The sequence below is a fragment of the Lissotriton helveticus genome, chromosome 6 (genome assembly GCF_964261635.1).
Source record: "Lissotriton helveticus chromosome 6, aLisHel1.1, whole genome shotgun sequence".
Classification (NCBI taxonomy): Eukaryota; Metazoa; Chordata; class Amphibia; order Caudata; family Salamandridae; genus Lissotriton; species Lissotriton helveticus.
The window spans coordinates 2116611682-2116627227 of NC_136067.1; the positions used below are offsets into that span (position 1 = coordinate 2116611682).

Sequence of the window (15546 nt, forward strand, 5' to 3'; positions counted from 1 at the left end):
AGCTGCTAGGATGCACCTGTTACAGACTTAACTGTCAGGCTATGTTAACTGATGTCAGCAACTATGTAACTCCTCCCACTCTGTTTAATAAGTGATTCTCATGTACCCTTGTTTGTGAATAGCTATTTGTGTGAACACTTGTACTGCCTCTTTTTGAGTCTCCATGCGCACTCTGCAGTAAAAGGTGTATTATAAGCATCATGGTTTCTGTATTCCATGTACTGCCCCATACATTGCCTGAGGGTTCTGTATCAAAGTAATTCCCACGCATGAGTGTTGATAATAAAATATTTGTTTAATATTACAGCTTCCGTGCCAATTTCTATTTTGTTGGTCTGAGGACTTGAGGACAAAAAAGGGAGAACCCCTGCCCCGGTGGGCCTCTGAAAAGGCTCATTCCCACAGCAGGATGACCATAATGAACCAACTCAATGAGTTTGAGTCTAAGACCTACTGGAGGAACAAACAAATTATGCCTAACTAAAATGTTGTTCTCAATACTAAGTTCACTTGACACTTGAGCATAACTTTGTAACCCCGCATCCAGATTTCTAGAAGGTGGCCACCCTTGGATAAGATACTGCTTCACTTTATTCAGCACAACATCTTCTTCACAAGACTTGATACATTTCATTTCCAAAATCTTGCCATTGCAATTGTACAAAATATCCACCACAGCAACTACATGCTCATGCTGATCAATAATATTTTCCTCACTCACACACTTAAGATGGTAGCCTAAATAAACAATCAGCTGTAACATTTCTGCCTCCAGAAATATGCTGTGTCTCAAAATTAAACTCTTGTAGTCTGGAAATAAGCCGAATGGGTTTTGAAGAAGCGTTGCCAGAGAGCACTCCATCCATCATATACACTAATGGTTTGTGATCCATGACCAACATAAAAGGCTTCCCCCTCAAAAAACACTTAAACTTCTCCATAGCCCAAACACACACCAGCGCCTCGATGGTGATGTAATGTAATTCAGTACCTCTCCATGCTCTAGATATGAAGGAGACTGTTCTTTTTTTACCGTCCACAACTTGACTGAAAACACCTCAAACTCTAATGGAACTGGCATCAACAGTTACAAATGACTTACCATTAGGATCCAAGGTATTTAGAGCAGGAGCATGTGAAATAAGTGCTTTGACTTTATCAAAAGGAGCCATCAGAAAATGAAATACAAATGAGTTTTATATAGTGTGACTGTCATTCATAACAGAGTCTCCTGGCTCTGTACCTGATAAGGATCAGTTGTACGTAATAAAACCTAGATTAGGCCTAAACAGCAGGCATCCGATGTCCCAAAGATCCATGTCTTTAGTGCCTTTCTGAACTGCCCCACATTTTCCATATGTCTAAGTTCCTTTGGCATACAGTTCCAAGCCTTTTCTCCCAGTACAGTGGCTGATTTGCCACCTCTAGTTGCTAATTTGAAGCCCGGCAATTTGAGCAAGCTTGCAGCACTAGATCCTAGTGTTCTTGCTGTGGTATATGGCTTAAATCTTGCTGAAAGATACCTTGGGCCCAAATGACGATATGCTCTAAAGGTTGTCAGTAGTAATTTAAACAAAATCATTTTATGAACTGGAAGCCAGTGGAGGGTCTTCAGGGCAGCCGAGGCCGATGTCCTACGCGGGGGCCCTAGGACCAGTCTGGCTGCAGCGTGTTGGACAACCTGTAGTCTCCTCAGGATGGTTTTATTAATTCCTGCGAGAAGGCTATTACAGTAGTCCAGCCGCGATGGTATAAGAGCCACCGCCACTGTTTTCTTGGCAGCCAGCGGAATCAAATTGAAGAACTTTCTCAATGTTTTTATAAGACCAAAGCAGGTCCCAGTTGTTTTCAGAACATGGGGCTTAAATGAAAGGGAGGCATCAAACCCAACGCCCAGATTTGTTACTACTTCCACCGTTAATTGGGGAGCTGTAGTGTCGCCTGGCCCCCAGTCCTTTGGTTGAAAGAAATTGTTTTTACCAATTGGTAAAACCTCTGTTTTGTCTGTGTTGCAATAAAGATGATTATCTTTCATCCATTTTACTAGTGCCTCAAAACAGGATTTAAAATTTTCTTCAGCATCAGTAGGGTTCTTATCCAGTGACAGAATCAAATTAGTGTCATCTGCGTATGATCTGATTTCGATCCCATAAGACAAGATCAGCGAGATTAGAGGGCCATATATATATTAAATGAAAGTCGACTGAGTTCAAAAGGTGACTTATATATATCAAAAACAGTGATTTTTAAAAACAAATACATTAGCATTCTATTAAAAAGACATCCAATTGATGACAATGATAAATCCTTATTACATTTCTTCCTATTATTAAAAACTTATATCATAATATAAAGACAACAATAAGTGGCAGAAATTAATTCCTCAAGAATCTATACATTCCAAAAGGAGTGACAAAGGCTGTCAAATCTTTAGAATCATTATCCAGCATTACTTGATGATATGCAGACTTGAGGTCGATTATGGAAAAAAACTGGATGTATGACGTTACAACGCATACTTTTACCACGCATGCCTTTACAACGCGGTTTTTACATCGCAAACCTTTACAACGCATAGCGCTTTGGGGTGCTGGATAGTGAAAAGTTTAATTTACTATTCCAACTCCAGTCCCCGTGGACACTAATAAAGGTGTTAGATAGTAAATTAAACGTATTCCCTATCCTAGAGAGCCCCCCAGCGCAATGCGTTGTAATGGTTTGCGTTGTAATGGTTGCGTTGTAATGGTAGTGCGTTGTAAAAGTTTTGTTGTAAAGGTTGTTCACCAAAAAAACGTAACCTCATTGACAGTCGCATGTAATTTCTGTATCCTGGGTAGATGATGACAGTCAATAACAATGTTACAATGTTCTTATGAAGCGACCTCAAGTCCACACATACCCGTAAATCCCCATTATTTTAAAGTGCAATTACAATAGCCGAAATCCATTCAGAGCTGTTAGTGGTTTCAATTATACCATAGCACACAATGTGCCAAGGTGCTGTTTGAGCTTTTGACGAACACTTAACGGTACCATACAGGCTTTATGTTGAACAGGTATAGCATCTTTTTTCAACTTAATGTGATGAGAAAAACTCTTCACCTGTCCTATTTTGTTAATAAATACAGCATTGTGTTTGGATATGAGATTGTCGATAGAATGATTATGAATTTCCATTTGATTCACCGAAATACCTCTTAAAACAAGAGTAGAATCAGTACCAGCACATAACATCATGCCCAATTTGCCAAGATCATACCATCCAAAAATGTTTTCCCATAAATTGCAACATAGATTTTAGTACAAATGTTGCACCCCTGGAAACATACATTTTTTTCAAAATAGCCTAACATGTTGATGTCAAAATTTGCAAAAGCACTAGGATTAATATCATTGGTTTTTAGATGCATACCTTTCCATTTTTCATCAAAAGTGATATCAGATAACACAGTAATAGGGGAACCTGAGTCCGCCATTACTTCCAAACTGACATCTCCAATATGTACTTCACCTAACGGTGCCTTAACACCAATACGCACCACATTCATGTCAACTAAAGGATCATACAAAGTGATTAGCATATTCTCTAAACTGTCACAGACATCACTGACAGTATTAACACTAACACTGGCCCCACTCTTAAAATTTCTGCACACACTTTGGAAATGACCAACTTTGCTGCATTTGTTACATCTTCTTTTAACAGGTGGACATTCAGCATTGTTGGCAAGATGTGACTTGGGTCCACATCTGTAGCAAAAAGACTTGTTAGGTTTAACACCACTACTAGTTTTGAGATTTTTTTGTCCAACTTGAATTGCACATACTGGAGTAATAACATTGCCTTCTGCAGAGCTGTAGAATGACCAGCTGTTTTTGTAAGCACACTGATGATAAATAAAGTGTGTATCACGGATACACAATGTGCAGAACAGCGCAGAGTAAACTGCCAAGCAAACAGATGGTAAAGTCAAACTTTATCGCTGACATAGTTTTTTTTCAGAAAATAGAGCTTGCATAGTGACATGTAGCACAAGCAGGAAACGGCGCAACTCAACAAAGCAGTGACGCGGTGCGGACAAGGAGGTCACGTGAACAGCAGCACGCGTCTAAAGAAAAGGGTTGCGCTTCAAAATCCAATCCAACTGCCAACCATCACAGCCACAGTAAGAAACAGTTCCTTGAGTTATGATGAAATTTAGAAGTTGCAGTGCTGTGGTAATGATCAAATTTGCTCGATATTTGTAGATCGGAAATATTCAAATTCCGAATAAAACACTTTTAAAATCAAGTAGAGAGGTGCATAATCTCTGGTTCTTCCTTCACAAAAAATCCTGAAATTCTTCACACTGGGTGAAATCTGATTCCCAGTCATCGCCAATGTAAAGATGAGTTCTTGGCCGATTGCAGGAGTAAAGATGTTTATTAAGATAAACATATAAACCCACCGGTGAGGAGAACAGACAATCTCCAGCACCAGTGAGCTCCACACAGTTAACTGAAAACTACACAGCATATTACCAACAACTAGCGATAATTATCGCTATGTTGGTTTAGCGGCGATATTTTTATTGCTGAGCTGTGGCGATTTTTATCGCAGATAAACCTTGCTATTATCAAGGTTTATCTCCTAAGCGATAAAAATCGGCCGAAATGCATGAAGATCGCTGAAAAGTCAGCGATATTCATGCATTACCGAGCTAATGCTCTTAGCCATGTTATCCACCTTCCATTGGATAACATGGCTAAGAACTGCTCAGGGCAGGTGTTAGCTTTTGGAGATATTCGCGCTTAGCGCGAATATCTCCAAAAGTTGGTAATAGGAGCTAGCGATGTTAGCGACTGTTTCCAGTCGCTAACATCTTGGCACGCCCACTTTGCATGTCATTAGTGATAAATATCATTGACTTGTAAAGCGGGGCCCAAGATGGTCGCTATCTCCTTCTAGCTGTCGCTAACTGGTGTTAGCGACAGCTAGGTAATAGGGAGATCATTTTATCTCTGCTTTCTTGGCTTTTAAAGCCAAAAAAGCGGAGATAAACCCCCTTGATAATATGCCCCTACGTTCTCCTATCTCCTCTGGAAACAAAAGAGTCTACATTCTAGCTATCAATCAATGACACTTGTAGAGCGCGCTACATACCCGTAGGGTCTCAAGGCGCTGGGGGGGGGGGTTCCGCTACTGCTCGAACAGCCAGGTCTTCAGCTTCTTCCTGAAGGAGAGGTGGTCTTGGGTCAGGCGCAGGTCGGGGGGGAGGGAGTTCCAGGTCTTGGCGGCCAGGTAGGAGAAGGACCGTCCTCCTGTAGTCGCTCTTCAGATGCGGGGGACGGCGGCGAGGGCGTGGTTGGCTGAGCGGAGGTGGCGTTTGGGAGCGTAGAAGTTGACTCGGCTGTTGAGGTAACTCGGGCCTCGGTCGTGTAGAGCTTTGTGTGCGTGGGTGAGGAGGCGGAAGGTGATTCTTTTGTTGACGGGGAGCCAGTGAAGGTCTCTCAGAGGTCCGGAGATGTGGCTGGTTCGTGGGATGTCGAGGATGAGTCTGGCTGAGGCGTTCTGGATCCGCAGGAGTCTCTTCTGGAGCTTGGCGGTGGTACCGGCGTAGAGGGCGTTGCCGTAGTCCAGACGGCTGGTGACGAGGGCCTGGGTGACGGTCATCCTGGTCTCGGTGGGGATCCACCAGAAGATCTTCCGTAGCATGCGTAGGATGTTGAAGCACGTCGAGGAGACTTTGTTAACTTGCCTGGTCATGGAGAGGGAGGAGTCTAGGATGAAGCCCAGGTTGCGTGCGTGGTCTGTCGGTTTGGGTGCGGTGCCCAGGGCGGGAGGCCACCAGGAGTCGTCCCAGGCGGAGGGTGAGGAGCCCAGGATGAGGATCTCCGTCTTGTCCGAGTTCAGTTTCAGGCGGCTGATAGCTATGACATAAATCCTGACATGCATACTGTTCCACCCCACAAATATAGTAATATCTGATCTCTTAGATATTGTTCAATTGGATCTATAAACCCACAGAAAGATGCTAATATTCCTAACTCAGCTAAGAAAGTATCAATGTTTTTGTGTTCATGTTGTTTACAAGTATAGAATTTGTGTCTCTCTACAATGACTCTAGGCTCATCTTTAAAATGTTTTTCTAACCTGGCAATTGCCTCAGCAAATTCATCCCAGTCATCAGAAGGAGGACGAATTATGGGTGGTTGGTGATCAAATATCCTCCGACCCTCAGAACCCAAGCGATTATAAAGCCTAGTATTCTTCCTAACGGCTGAAAATTTGACACCATCAATTGCCAATATGTAGCTATTAAAATATGTATACCATTGGTTCCACTTAATTTTAGGTGTCCCAGCTTCTTATAAATATGGAGCAGGAAGAATGGCTGCCTGAAGAGCAATATTACAGTGAGATAAATAATAAACAACAGAAAATGATGTACAATTCAAAATGTATAGTGTGTAACTCTTGAAAAGAAGGTGTGCGCATCACCGCGCTTGAAAGAGGACATAAGGTTGCAAGGAGGAAAGTACTGTAAGAAAAGAGGTGTGCGCGTCACCGCACTTGAATGAAATGGCAATAATTTTTGTAAATAAGGAGGGAAACCTTGGAGTGCACAATTCCCAAAAATCTGGATTCTAATGAAAATGTGTGCACGTGGCCATGCGTAAAGTACTCACCAAAGGAAGTTAGAGATGAAGAAGCACCTTAATAATAGGCAAAGGTGTATTATACCATCAAATGGCTCCGCAACAGTAGTATGGAAAGGATAATAGAAATAAAAAACTGAACCTCAATGAAAAGGTGTGCGCATTACTGCACTTGAATTGTAGAATTCCGGTCAGATTGTGGAAGAGATGGAAAACTGACCAAAATGTAGAATGCAAACTCTTAAAGGATTGTACCTTGCCTTCTAGATGTAGTGACCTGCGAGACACGTTCCAGTGTCTCGACAGGCACTGGTCTAGGAGCCACTCCCCCTATGGGAGTGGACACACTGCACCACACACCCATCCACCACCGGCGTCACGAGTGACGTGAGCTGGCTAATAAAGAGGCCCGGGTGCACGTGCTCAAGGCCAGAGTTCCAATCCCCTAGCTGGTGTTATGTTATGTTATGTTATTTATATCTTGTATAGCGCACGGCTACTCAGAGAGTGTCCCGGCGCTTTATTGTAACCCTAAATCACAACATAACGAGCAGAGAACAAAAACAGAAAGGATAAAGAGGAACCCTAACTAATAAAAATACCAGATATCTACAGAGTAAAAAGCCAAGTTTTAAGGCCCTTCCTAAACGCCAACAAATTGGAGGTACTGCGCAGTCCCACTGGCAAGGTTTTCCACAGCTGCGGAGCCAGCAGGCTAAAAGACCGACCTCCAATGCGTGCCCTTTTTATACGAGGGACCACAGCAAGACACAGAGATCCGGACCTCAGAGACCTTGCAGGATGATAAAAGGCTAGCCTTCTCTGAAGATATTTCGCTCCAGAAGCATGTAGAGCCTTATGGTGTCCTGTGTGATTCATTCATACCACCATGCGGGCCTAGGGCCCCATCACCACACTGGCGGCGAGGCGGAGCCGGTGCCCATGCGTGCACCAGCCTAGACGTTGGGGGGAAAAGGAAGGAGAATGCTGCTCGTGCAATGAGAAATCCCCCCAACAGCAAGCGACCTTCAAAGGAGGCCCGCGGGGCGTGAGCTAAGCCCCGGGCCGACACGACCAAGGAGGAGGCGACCAGGAGCCCACCCTGCACCTCCGTGCCCAGAGCGAGCCTCCCTGCGCGAGGGGAAAAGTGCAGCGGACCGACCAGAGCCCACCTGTGCCGCCCGCAACTGAGCGCCACATGGAGGCGCGGCCCGAAGTGCCCGGGAGTAAGTGGACCGATCAGAGCCCACCCGCGTCGGCCGCAAGTGAGGCCCCACCGCGTGGTGACTGAAGCGGAGCCCACCCGCGAAGTGAAAAGGCCCGTCGGCCAAAGGTGAGCCCGTGACCAGCACCGAAAGCGGAGCCCACCCGCTATGAACATAAACTGTGCCCCAAACAGTGCGAGGGGTGCCCGACATTGTCCCTGTACCACAGCAAGACTCGCGGAGCCCACCCGCGGCCTGCCTGCAGTGATCCCCGCCCACCGCGCAGCGTGTCACTTTAGCGGCTGCGGTGGTGGGGGGAATGAGCCCGCAGCGTGTGCGGAGCTGCCGGGCCCTGAAAAAGTCAAGCGGAGCCTGCCCGCTATGAGGAGAACTTTACCCCACTGGAGACAGCGCTATGCCCTGTAGAATTAATAGCACACGGGGCAGGACTGCCATAATCCCAGCCGCAGCTGCCGAATGCTGAAAAGTGAGGGAGCGAGTACGGCCACAGCCCCCCCCCCTCCTTTGTGCGCGCAGCTGAGTGAGGCTGTCGTGGTGGAAGAGGGCATGAGAAGAGACAGAAGCAGGCAGCCCCAAGAGTAGCGCAACCCTCCCCGCACCCCGTGCAGTGTGTGAGGAGAGAAGCTGCAGTGGCAAGGGGTGGAAGAGAAGCAATAGTTGGACCATAGTCTGCCCCAAGATTTAGCAAGGAAAGAAGCAGTCCGCCTCACTTTCCGGTGCCCAAAAGTGTGTGTATGCCCATAAAAGTGGCCCGGACAACAGCGCTGACACCCCTCCCCCGCCGCACAGCGTGTGACAAATGACGCTGCGGCGGGGCGCCAACGAACAATGGCAGCATCTAAACCATGCCCATCTGAAGTGAACTGGCCCCAGCACCAGCCCTTCTCCGCCCCGCAGTGCACAGAATGAGAAGCTGCTGCGGGCGGGAGTAATGAGGAAAGAACCACGGGCGGAGCAGCACTGACAAAACCCCCCCCACACGATCAGTAGAGAGCAATGCCCGCTGCGAAGAGCAGAAAGCACCTGAAATCAAAAAGCAACTCACCTTAGTGAAAGGGAGCCCTCCGGTGAGCCATCTAGCGGAGCGGTGAATGTTTCAGGCTGTAATCTGGATCGTCTGCCCCAACGACTCCAGGCGAGAGCCAAGCCTGGAAAACGAGCACCACGGAACCGAGCGAGGGTCCAGGAGCATAGGAGAATCGACCGTAGTTTCCATTAGCCAACCCTACATTGCCACCTGGTGGCCATTTTGAACAACTGCGCCCCTACAACATAGAAAATATCACAGAACTGGTAGAGACTAAGGAACTCAAGGTGGAGGCAGTCCCAGGTTGCTGTGACATACAGAAAGAAGACCAAGGCATCTCTACAGAAGCACAGCAGAGCGCAAAGAAAAGGGAAGCACAAGGAGGCTGCAAGTAAGCATGGGCGTAAAATCCGCTCCGCTCGCGGATTTTTCGGATTTTCGGCAAATCCGCAATCCGCGAACGCTCGCGAATTTGTCGAAAATCCGTGAATCCGCTCGCGGCGGATTTTTTGCTTGGTTGCGGCGCGCGGCGTGGTGCACGGCGTTCACTTTCCGTCATATTAGCGTTTGCCGAGTTGTTTTTCTTTGCGAGTGACGCGCCATTTTAGATCTTGCTGCGTGTTCCCGCGGGAGTTTGTCGCCCGCGAATACGTACTCGCGGCTTGCCACCTTGCACAGCACACCTCGCGAGAGTTCGCAATTGCGAACACGTAGTTGCGGCGGAAAGGAACAATCTCGCACTTGCGAAATAGAGATTTTGCAATTTCGCACAAGAAAATCACCAGCAAACAGGATAAACCTTCAGAAAATTATGATTTTTATCAGAATCACTCCTCATGTTGACATTTGCATGGCCTTTTTTTTTTGCAAGGAGTCCATTTTGGGGGGGGGGAGGAAGGAAGTGCCCCACAATCTCCAACTTCCTGTTCCTGTCCAGCAGGCTCCTCCCAGTGCTTTGTCCATCTCCTGGTCACTTTCATTTGGATCTGGAGCTGGAAGGATTACTTTTTGTGGGTGCTGCTGGATATTTGGATTTGAGGCCTTTTTGACTGTCTTTGGATCACTTTTGGATTAGAAATCAACTTTCACAAGTAAGTTTGTTTGGGGCATTACAGTTGCTGCAAGTAAAAATTTGGAACTTTTTCAGAACATTAAATAAATTATATTGTGGGTAGCCACAGTATCCAGTAGGACCAGGGTTGGTTAGGGGTGCATGATACAACTGTTTTGTTGAATTTAAACACCATTTAGGCCATGGATGGGCTGGGATTGTGCTGATTTTTGTCTTTTTTTTGGGACTGCTGGTGGGGCCCTTTGCCCAGGGGTGGTGAGTGTTGCATGGGCCTAGTCTTTCTGTGGGGTGTCTTCTTAAATGTAAACATAATTGAGGCCATGGATGGGCTGGGATTGTGCTTATTTTATTGTTCTTTGTCTTTTTTGGGGGGCTGCTGGTGTGGCCTTTTGCCCAGGGGTGGTGGTGCATGGACTGAGTGTGCCTGTGGTGTGGTCTCACTCTCTTTAATGTAAACATCATGGATGGCATTGGATTGTGGTGATTTCTGGCTGTTTTTCTGTTTTTTGGGGGTGTACTGTTGATGTGGACTGGTCATGTGGGTGGTGGTGGTGGCCATCTTGAGTGCTGGCTGGTACAGGCAACATGTGCCTGGGGTGTAAGGGGCCATTTTGAGGAGAGGCAGTGTCTGAGGCCTGCACTTATTTTGCCTACTTTTCATCCATTATGCCCAGGGGTAGTGAGTGTTGCATGGGCCTAGTGTTTCTGAGGGGTGTCTTCTTGAATTTAAACACCATTGAGGCCATGGATGGGCTGGGATTGTGCTGATTTTATTGTTTTTTGTCGTTTTTTTGGGCCTGCTGGTGGGGCCCTTTGCCCAGGGGTGGTGAGTGTTGCATGGGCCTAGTCTTTCTGTGGGGTGTCTTCTTGAATTTAAACATAATTGAGGCCATGGATGGGCTGGGATTGGGCTTATTTTATTGTTTTTTGTCGTTTTTGGGGGGCTGCTGGTGTGGCCTTTTGCCCAGGGGTGGTGGGTGGTGCATGGACTGAGTGTGCCTGTGGTGTGGTCTCACTCTCTTTAATGTAAACATCATGGATGGCGTTGGATTGTGGTGATTTCTGGCTGTTTTTCTGTTTTTTGGGGGTGTACTGTTAATGTGGACTGGCCATGTGGGTGGTGGTGGTGGCCATCTTGAGTGCTGGCTGGTACAGGCAACATGTGCCTGGGGTGTAAGGGGCCATTTTGAGGAGAGGCAGTGTCTGAGGCCTGCACTTATTTTGCCTACTTTTCATCCATTATGCCCAGGGGTAGTGAGTGTTGCATGGGCCTAGTGTTTCTGAGGGGTGTCTTCTTGAATTTAAACACCATTGAGGCCATGGATGGGCTGGGATTGTGCTGATTTTATTGTTTTTGGTCGTTTTTTTGGGCCTGCTGGTGGGGCCCTTTGCCCAGGGGTGGTGAGTGTTGCATGGGCCTAGTCTTTCTGTGGGGTGTCTTCTTGAATTTAAACATAATTGAGGCCATGGATGGGCTGGGATTGGGCTTATTTTATTGTTTTTTGTCGTTTTTGGGGGGCTGCTGGTGTGGCCTTTTGCCCAGGGGTGGTGGGTGGTGCATGGACTGAGTGTGCCTGTGGTGTGGTCTCACTCTCTTTAATGTAAACATCATGGATGGCGTTGGATTGTGGTGATTTCTGGCTGTTTTTCTGTTTTTTGGGGGTGTACTGTTGATGTGGACTGGCCATGTGGGTGGTGGTGGTGGCCATCTTGAGTGCTGGCTGGTACAGGCAACATGTGCCTGGGGTGTAAGGGGCCATTTTGAGGAGAGGCAGTGTCTGAGGCCTGCACTTATTTTGCCTACTTTTCATCCATTATGCCCAGGGGTAGTGAGTGTTGCATGGGCCTAGTGTTTCTGAGGGGTGTCTTCTTGAATTTAAACACCATTGAGGCCATGGATGGGCTGGGATTGTGCTGATTTTATTGTTTTTTGTCGTTTTTTTGGGCCTGCTGGTGGGGCCCTTTGCCCAGGGGTGGTGAGTGTTGCATGGGCCTAGTCTTTCTGTGGGGTGTCTTCTTGAATTTAAACATAATTGAGGCCATGGATGGGCTGGGATTGGGCTTTTTTTATTGTTTTTTGTCGTTTTTGGGGGGCTGCTGGTGTGGCCTTTTGCCCAGGGGTGGTGGGTGGTGCATGGACTGAGTGTGCCTGTGGTGTGCTCTCACTCTCTTTAATGTAAACATCATGGATGGCGTTGGATTGTGGTGATTTCTGGCTGTTTTTCTGTTTTTTGGGGGTGTACTGTTGATGTGGACTGGCCATGTGGGTGGTGGTGGTGGCCATCTTGAGTGCTGGCTGGTACAGGCAACATGTGCCTGGGGTGTAAGGGGCCATTTTGAGGAGAGGCAGTGTCTGAGGCCTGCACTTATTTTGCCTACTTTTCATCCATTATGCCCAGGGGTAGTGAGTGTTGCATGGGCCTAGTGTTTCTGAGGGGTGTCTTCTTGAATTTAAACACCATTGAGGCCATGGATGGGCTGGGATTGTGCTGATTTTATTGTTTTTTGTCGTTTTTTTGGGCCTGCTGGTGGGGCCCTTTGCCCAGGGGTGGTGAGTGTTGCATGGGCCTAGTCTTTCTGTGGGGTGTCTTCTTGAATTTAAACATAATTGAGGCCATGGATGGGCTGGGATTGGGCTTTTTTTATTGTTTTTTGTCGTTTTTGGGGGGCTGCTGGTGTGGCCTTTTGCCCAGGGGTGGTGGGTGGTGCATGGACTGAGTGTGCCTGTGGTGTGGTCTCACTCTCTTTAATGTAAACATCATGGATGGCGTTGGATTGTGGTGATTTCTGGCTGTTTTTCTGTTTTTTGGGGGTGTACTGTTGATGTGGACTGGCCATGTGGGTGGTGGTGGTGGCCATCTTGAGTGCTGGCTGGTACAGGCAACATGTGCCTGGGGTGTAAGGGGCCATTTTGAGGAGAGGCAGTGTCTGAGGCCTGCACTTATTTTGCCTACTTTTCATCCATTATGCCCAGGGGTAGTGAGTGTTGCATGGGCCTAGTGTTTCTGAGGGGTGTCTTCTTGAATTTAAACACCATTGAGGCCATGGATGGGCTGGGATTGTGCTGATTTTATTGTTTTTTGTCGTTTTTTTGGGCCTGCTGGTGGGGCCCTTTGCCCAGGGGTGGTGAGTGTTGCATGGGCCTAGTCTTTCTGTGGGGTGTCTTCTTGAATTTAAACATAATTGAGGCCATGGATGGGCTGGGATTGGGCTTATTTTATTGTTTTTTGTCGTTTTTGGGGGGCTGCTGGTGTGGCCTTTTGCCCAGGGGTGGTGGGTGGTGCATGGACTGAGTGTGCCTGTGGTGTGGTCTCACTCTCTTTAATGTAAACATCATGGATGGCGTTGGATTGTGGTGATTTCTGGCTGTTTTTCTGTTTTTTGGGGGTGTACTGTTGATGTGGACTGGCCATGTGGGTGGTGGTGGTGGTGGCCATCTTGAGTGCTGGCTGGTACAGGCAACATGTGCCTGGGGTGTAAGGGGCCATTTTGAGGAGAGGCAGTGTCTGAGGCCTGCACTTATTTTGCCTACTTTTCATCCATTATGCCCAGGGGTAGTGAGTGTTGCATACTTGCATGTCCGTAGTCTTTCTGTGGGGTGTCTTCAATGTAAACATCAAGGATGGCATGGGATTGTGCTCATTTTTCTGTGTTTTGTCGAATTTTTGGGGTGTATAACTGAACTGATGTTCCTCTGTCTTCCATTGCTTTTAGGTGCACAAGAAGACTCAAGAGAACCACCAGTGCCAGGAAGAAGTCCTGCAGCGGTGTGTGCAGCATAACGTCACGCGACGTCACGTCTGGACACAGAACCCTCTGCAACTCGTGCAACTGCTGCCTGCTGACCTGCTCTGAAGAGGATGGCCCCAAAAAAAGTAACCCGTAGCTCCTCTAGCAAGAAAGGTGCCAGTAAGGAGCAGAAGAAGCAAGTTACCAAGGAGACTGGTGTGCCGCCCGCCCCTTTTTTTGGGAGTAAAAAAAAAAGTATGCCTGCAGCAGCAGCAGCGGGATCTGCTGGGGACCAAGCTGGCAGCAGCACCCCCGCTCCATTGGGCTCAGTGCCACCACCACCACCACGCCAACTTAAGTCCAAGCCCTTGAGTGCTGCAGAGGCAGCCAGTATAGTTGTTCAATCACCATCGACCAGTGATGTTGGCTCATCGCAAGAAAGCAGCAGCAATGTCCCTCAATCAACACAGGTTGTTGTAGCTCATCTGACGAGTGTTGAACAACCACAGCCGCAACAACAATCACATGTGCAAGTACAAGCCCAAGTACATGTGGAAGGAGAGGCAGCGCAAGGAGATGCGCAAGCAGAGGTGCATGGAGGGTCACAAGTGCCCACAATAGTTGTTCCTCCCGAAGTAGGGGCACATCAGGAAATCGACAATCAAGGCGAGGTATCATTTGAGGAAGCCACTCCTCCTGCTGATCCTTCATTGTCTTCCACAACCCTAGCAAGGAAGAGATCAAGGGTGGTGTCTACATCCTCTTCAAGCACACCTCCTTCTGATGATACGGATCAAACTTGGGAACCAGCACCACAGCCGTCTGAGAGTGAGGCACACCATGATCCAACAAAGGTACTTAAGCGTAAAAGGAAGCTCGTCCAAAGTCTCAGACTTATGGAGTGTGATGAGGCTCAACAAGAAGTGGCGGATACTGCTGCTGATGAAGACTCTGCCAACGACGACCCAGTCATCATAAAGGTCACTGCAGCCCCAGCGGGCATGCAGCAAACAGACATTTTGACCCTAGCCCGAAGAGCTGCTGCGCGTGATGATGATGATGATGATGTTGTCGATGAGGAGGCATTGGAAACACCACAATCATTGGAGTTAAGTAGTACACCAACTCGTCCCGCTTCCATATTTCTTTCTGGCAAGAAGAGACCTGCGTCAACCTCGACCTTAATTAGTGGCGGTGAAAGTGGAAAACGTACAAAAGTTGGGCAATCCAGATCCTCCACTTCATCTGGCATTAGCTTCATGACCACCACCACCAGTATCGCCGCCTCCTCCAGGTCCCACAGACACTTCAAGTCCCCAGTTTGGGACTTCTTTACTGTTTGTCCCAAAAATCCAAAGTTTGCCATTTGTACCCTTTGTAAGCTTGCAGTTAGTCGTGGTAAGTCAGGTACCAACTATGGTACCGGCGGCCAGAGTGGTCATCTTGAGAGAAAGCACGCTGTCCAATGGTTTGCGCACCTAGCTGCGATCAAGAAAGGCCAAAATCAAGGAAACGTTGATGTTTCATCTGATGTTGACGAGTAGGAAGAAGACGTGTCAAACACTTCCCTTACACCCAGTACCCCTGTCAGCAGCACACCCAATGTGAGGCACACTAAGAGTGTTGGAGCGAGTGAGACACCAACGCACAAAAGTTCACCAGCGAGCAAAATTGGGTCAACGAAGTCATTATCAGCCCGTAAATGCTTGGTCCAGGCCAACATTAGAACAATGCTTACTTCAGACGTGCCATATGAACGCAACCACCCACTGACGCGTCTGTATAACACTAAGCTGGCTAAAATGCTAGCTGTGGACCTTCTACCTTTTTCTTTTGTAGAAGCGGTAGGTTTT

The 15546-nt window shown here is 47.4% G+C and overlaps 1 protein-coding gene across 1 annotated transcript in view; it reads right to left on the minus strand.

Moving 5' to 3' along the window:
- The window catches only part of LOC144763076 (NACHT, LRR and PYD domains-containing protein 3-like), a 163750-nt gene that overhangs the window by 38081 nt on the left and 110123 nt on the right, over positions 1–15546 (minus strand). Inside the window, exon 4 of the mRNA XM_078648378.1 lies at positions 3413–3750. Within this exon, the coding sequence (XP_078504504.1) occupies positions 3413–3750 (338 nt within the window). The remainder of the gene's footprint in view (positions 1–3412; positions 3751–15546) is intronic.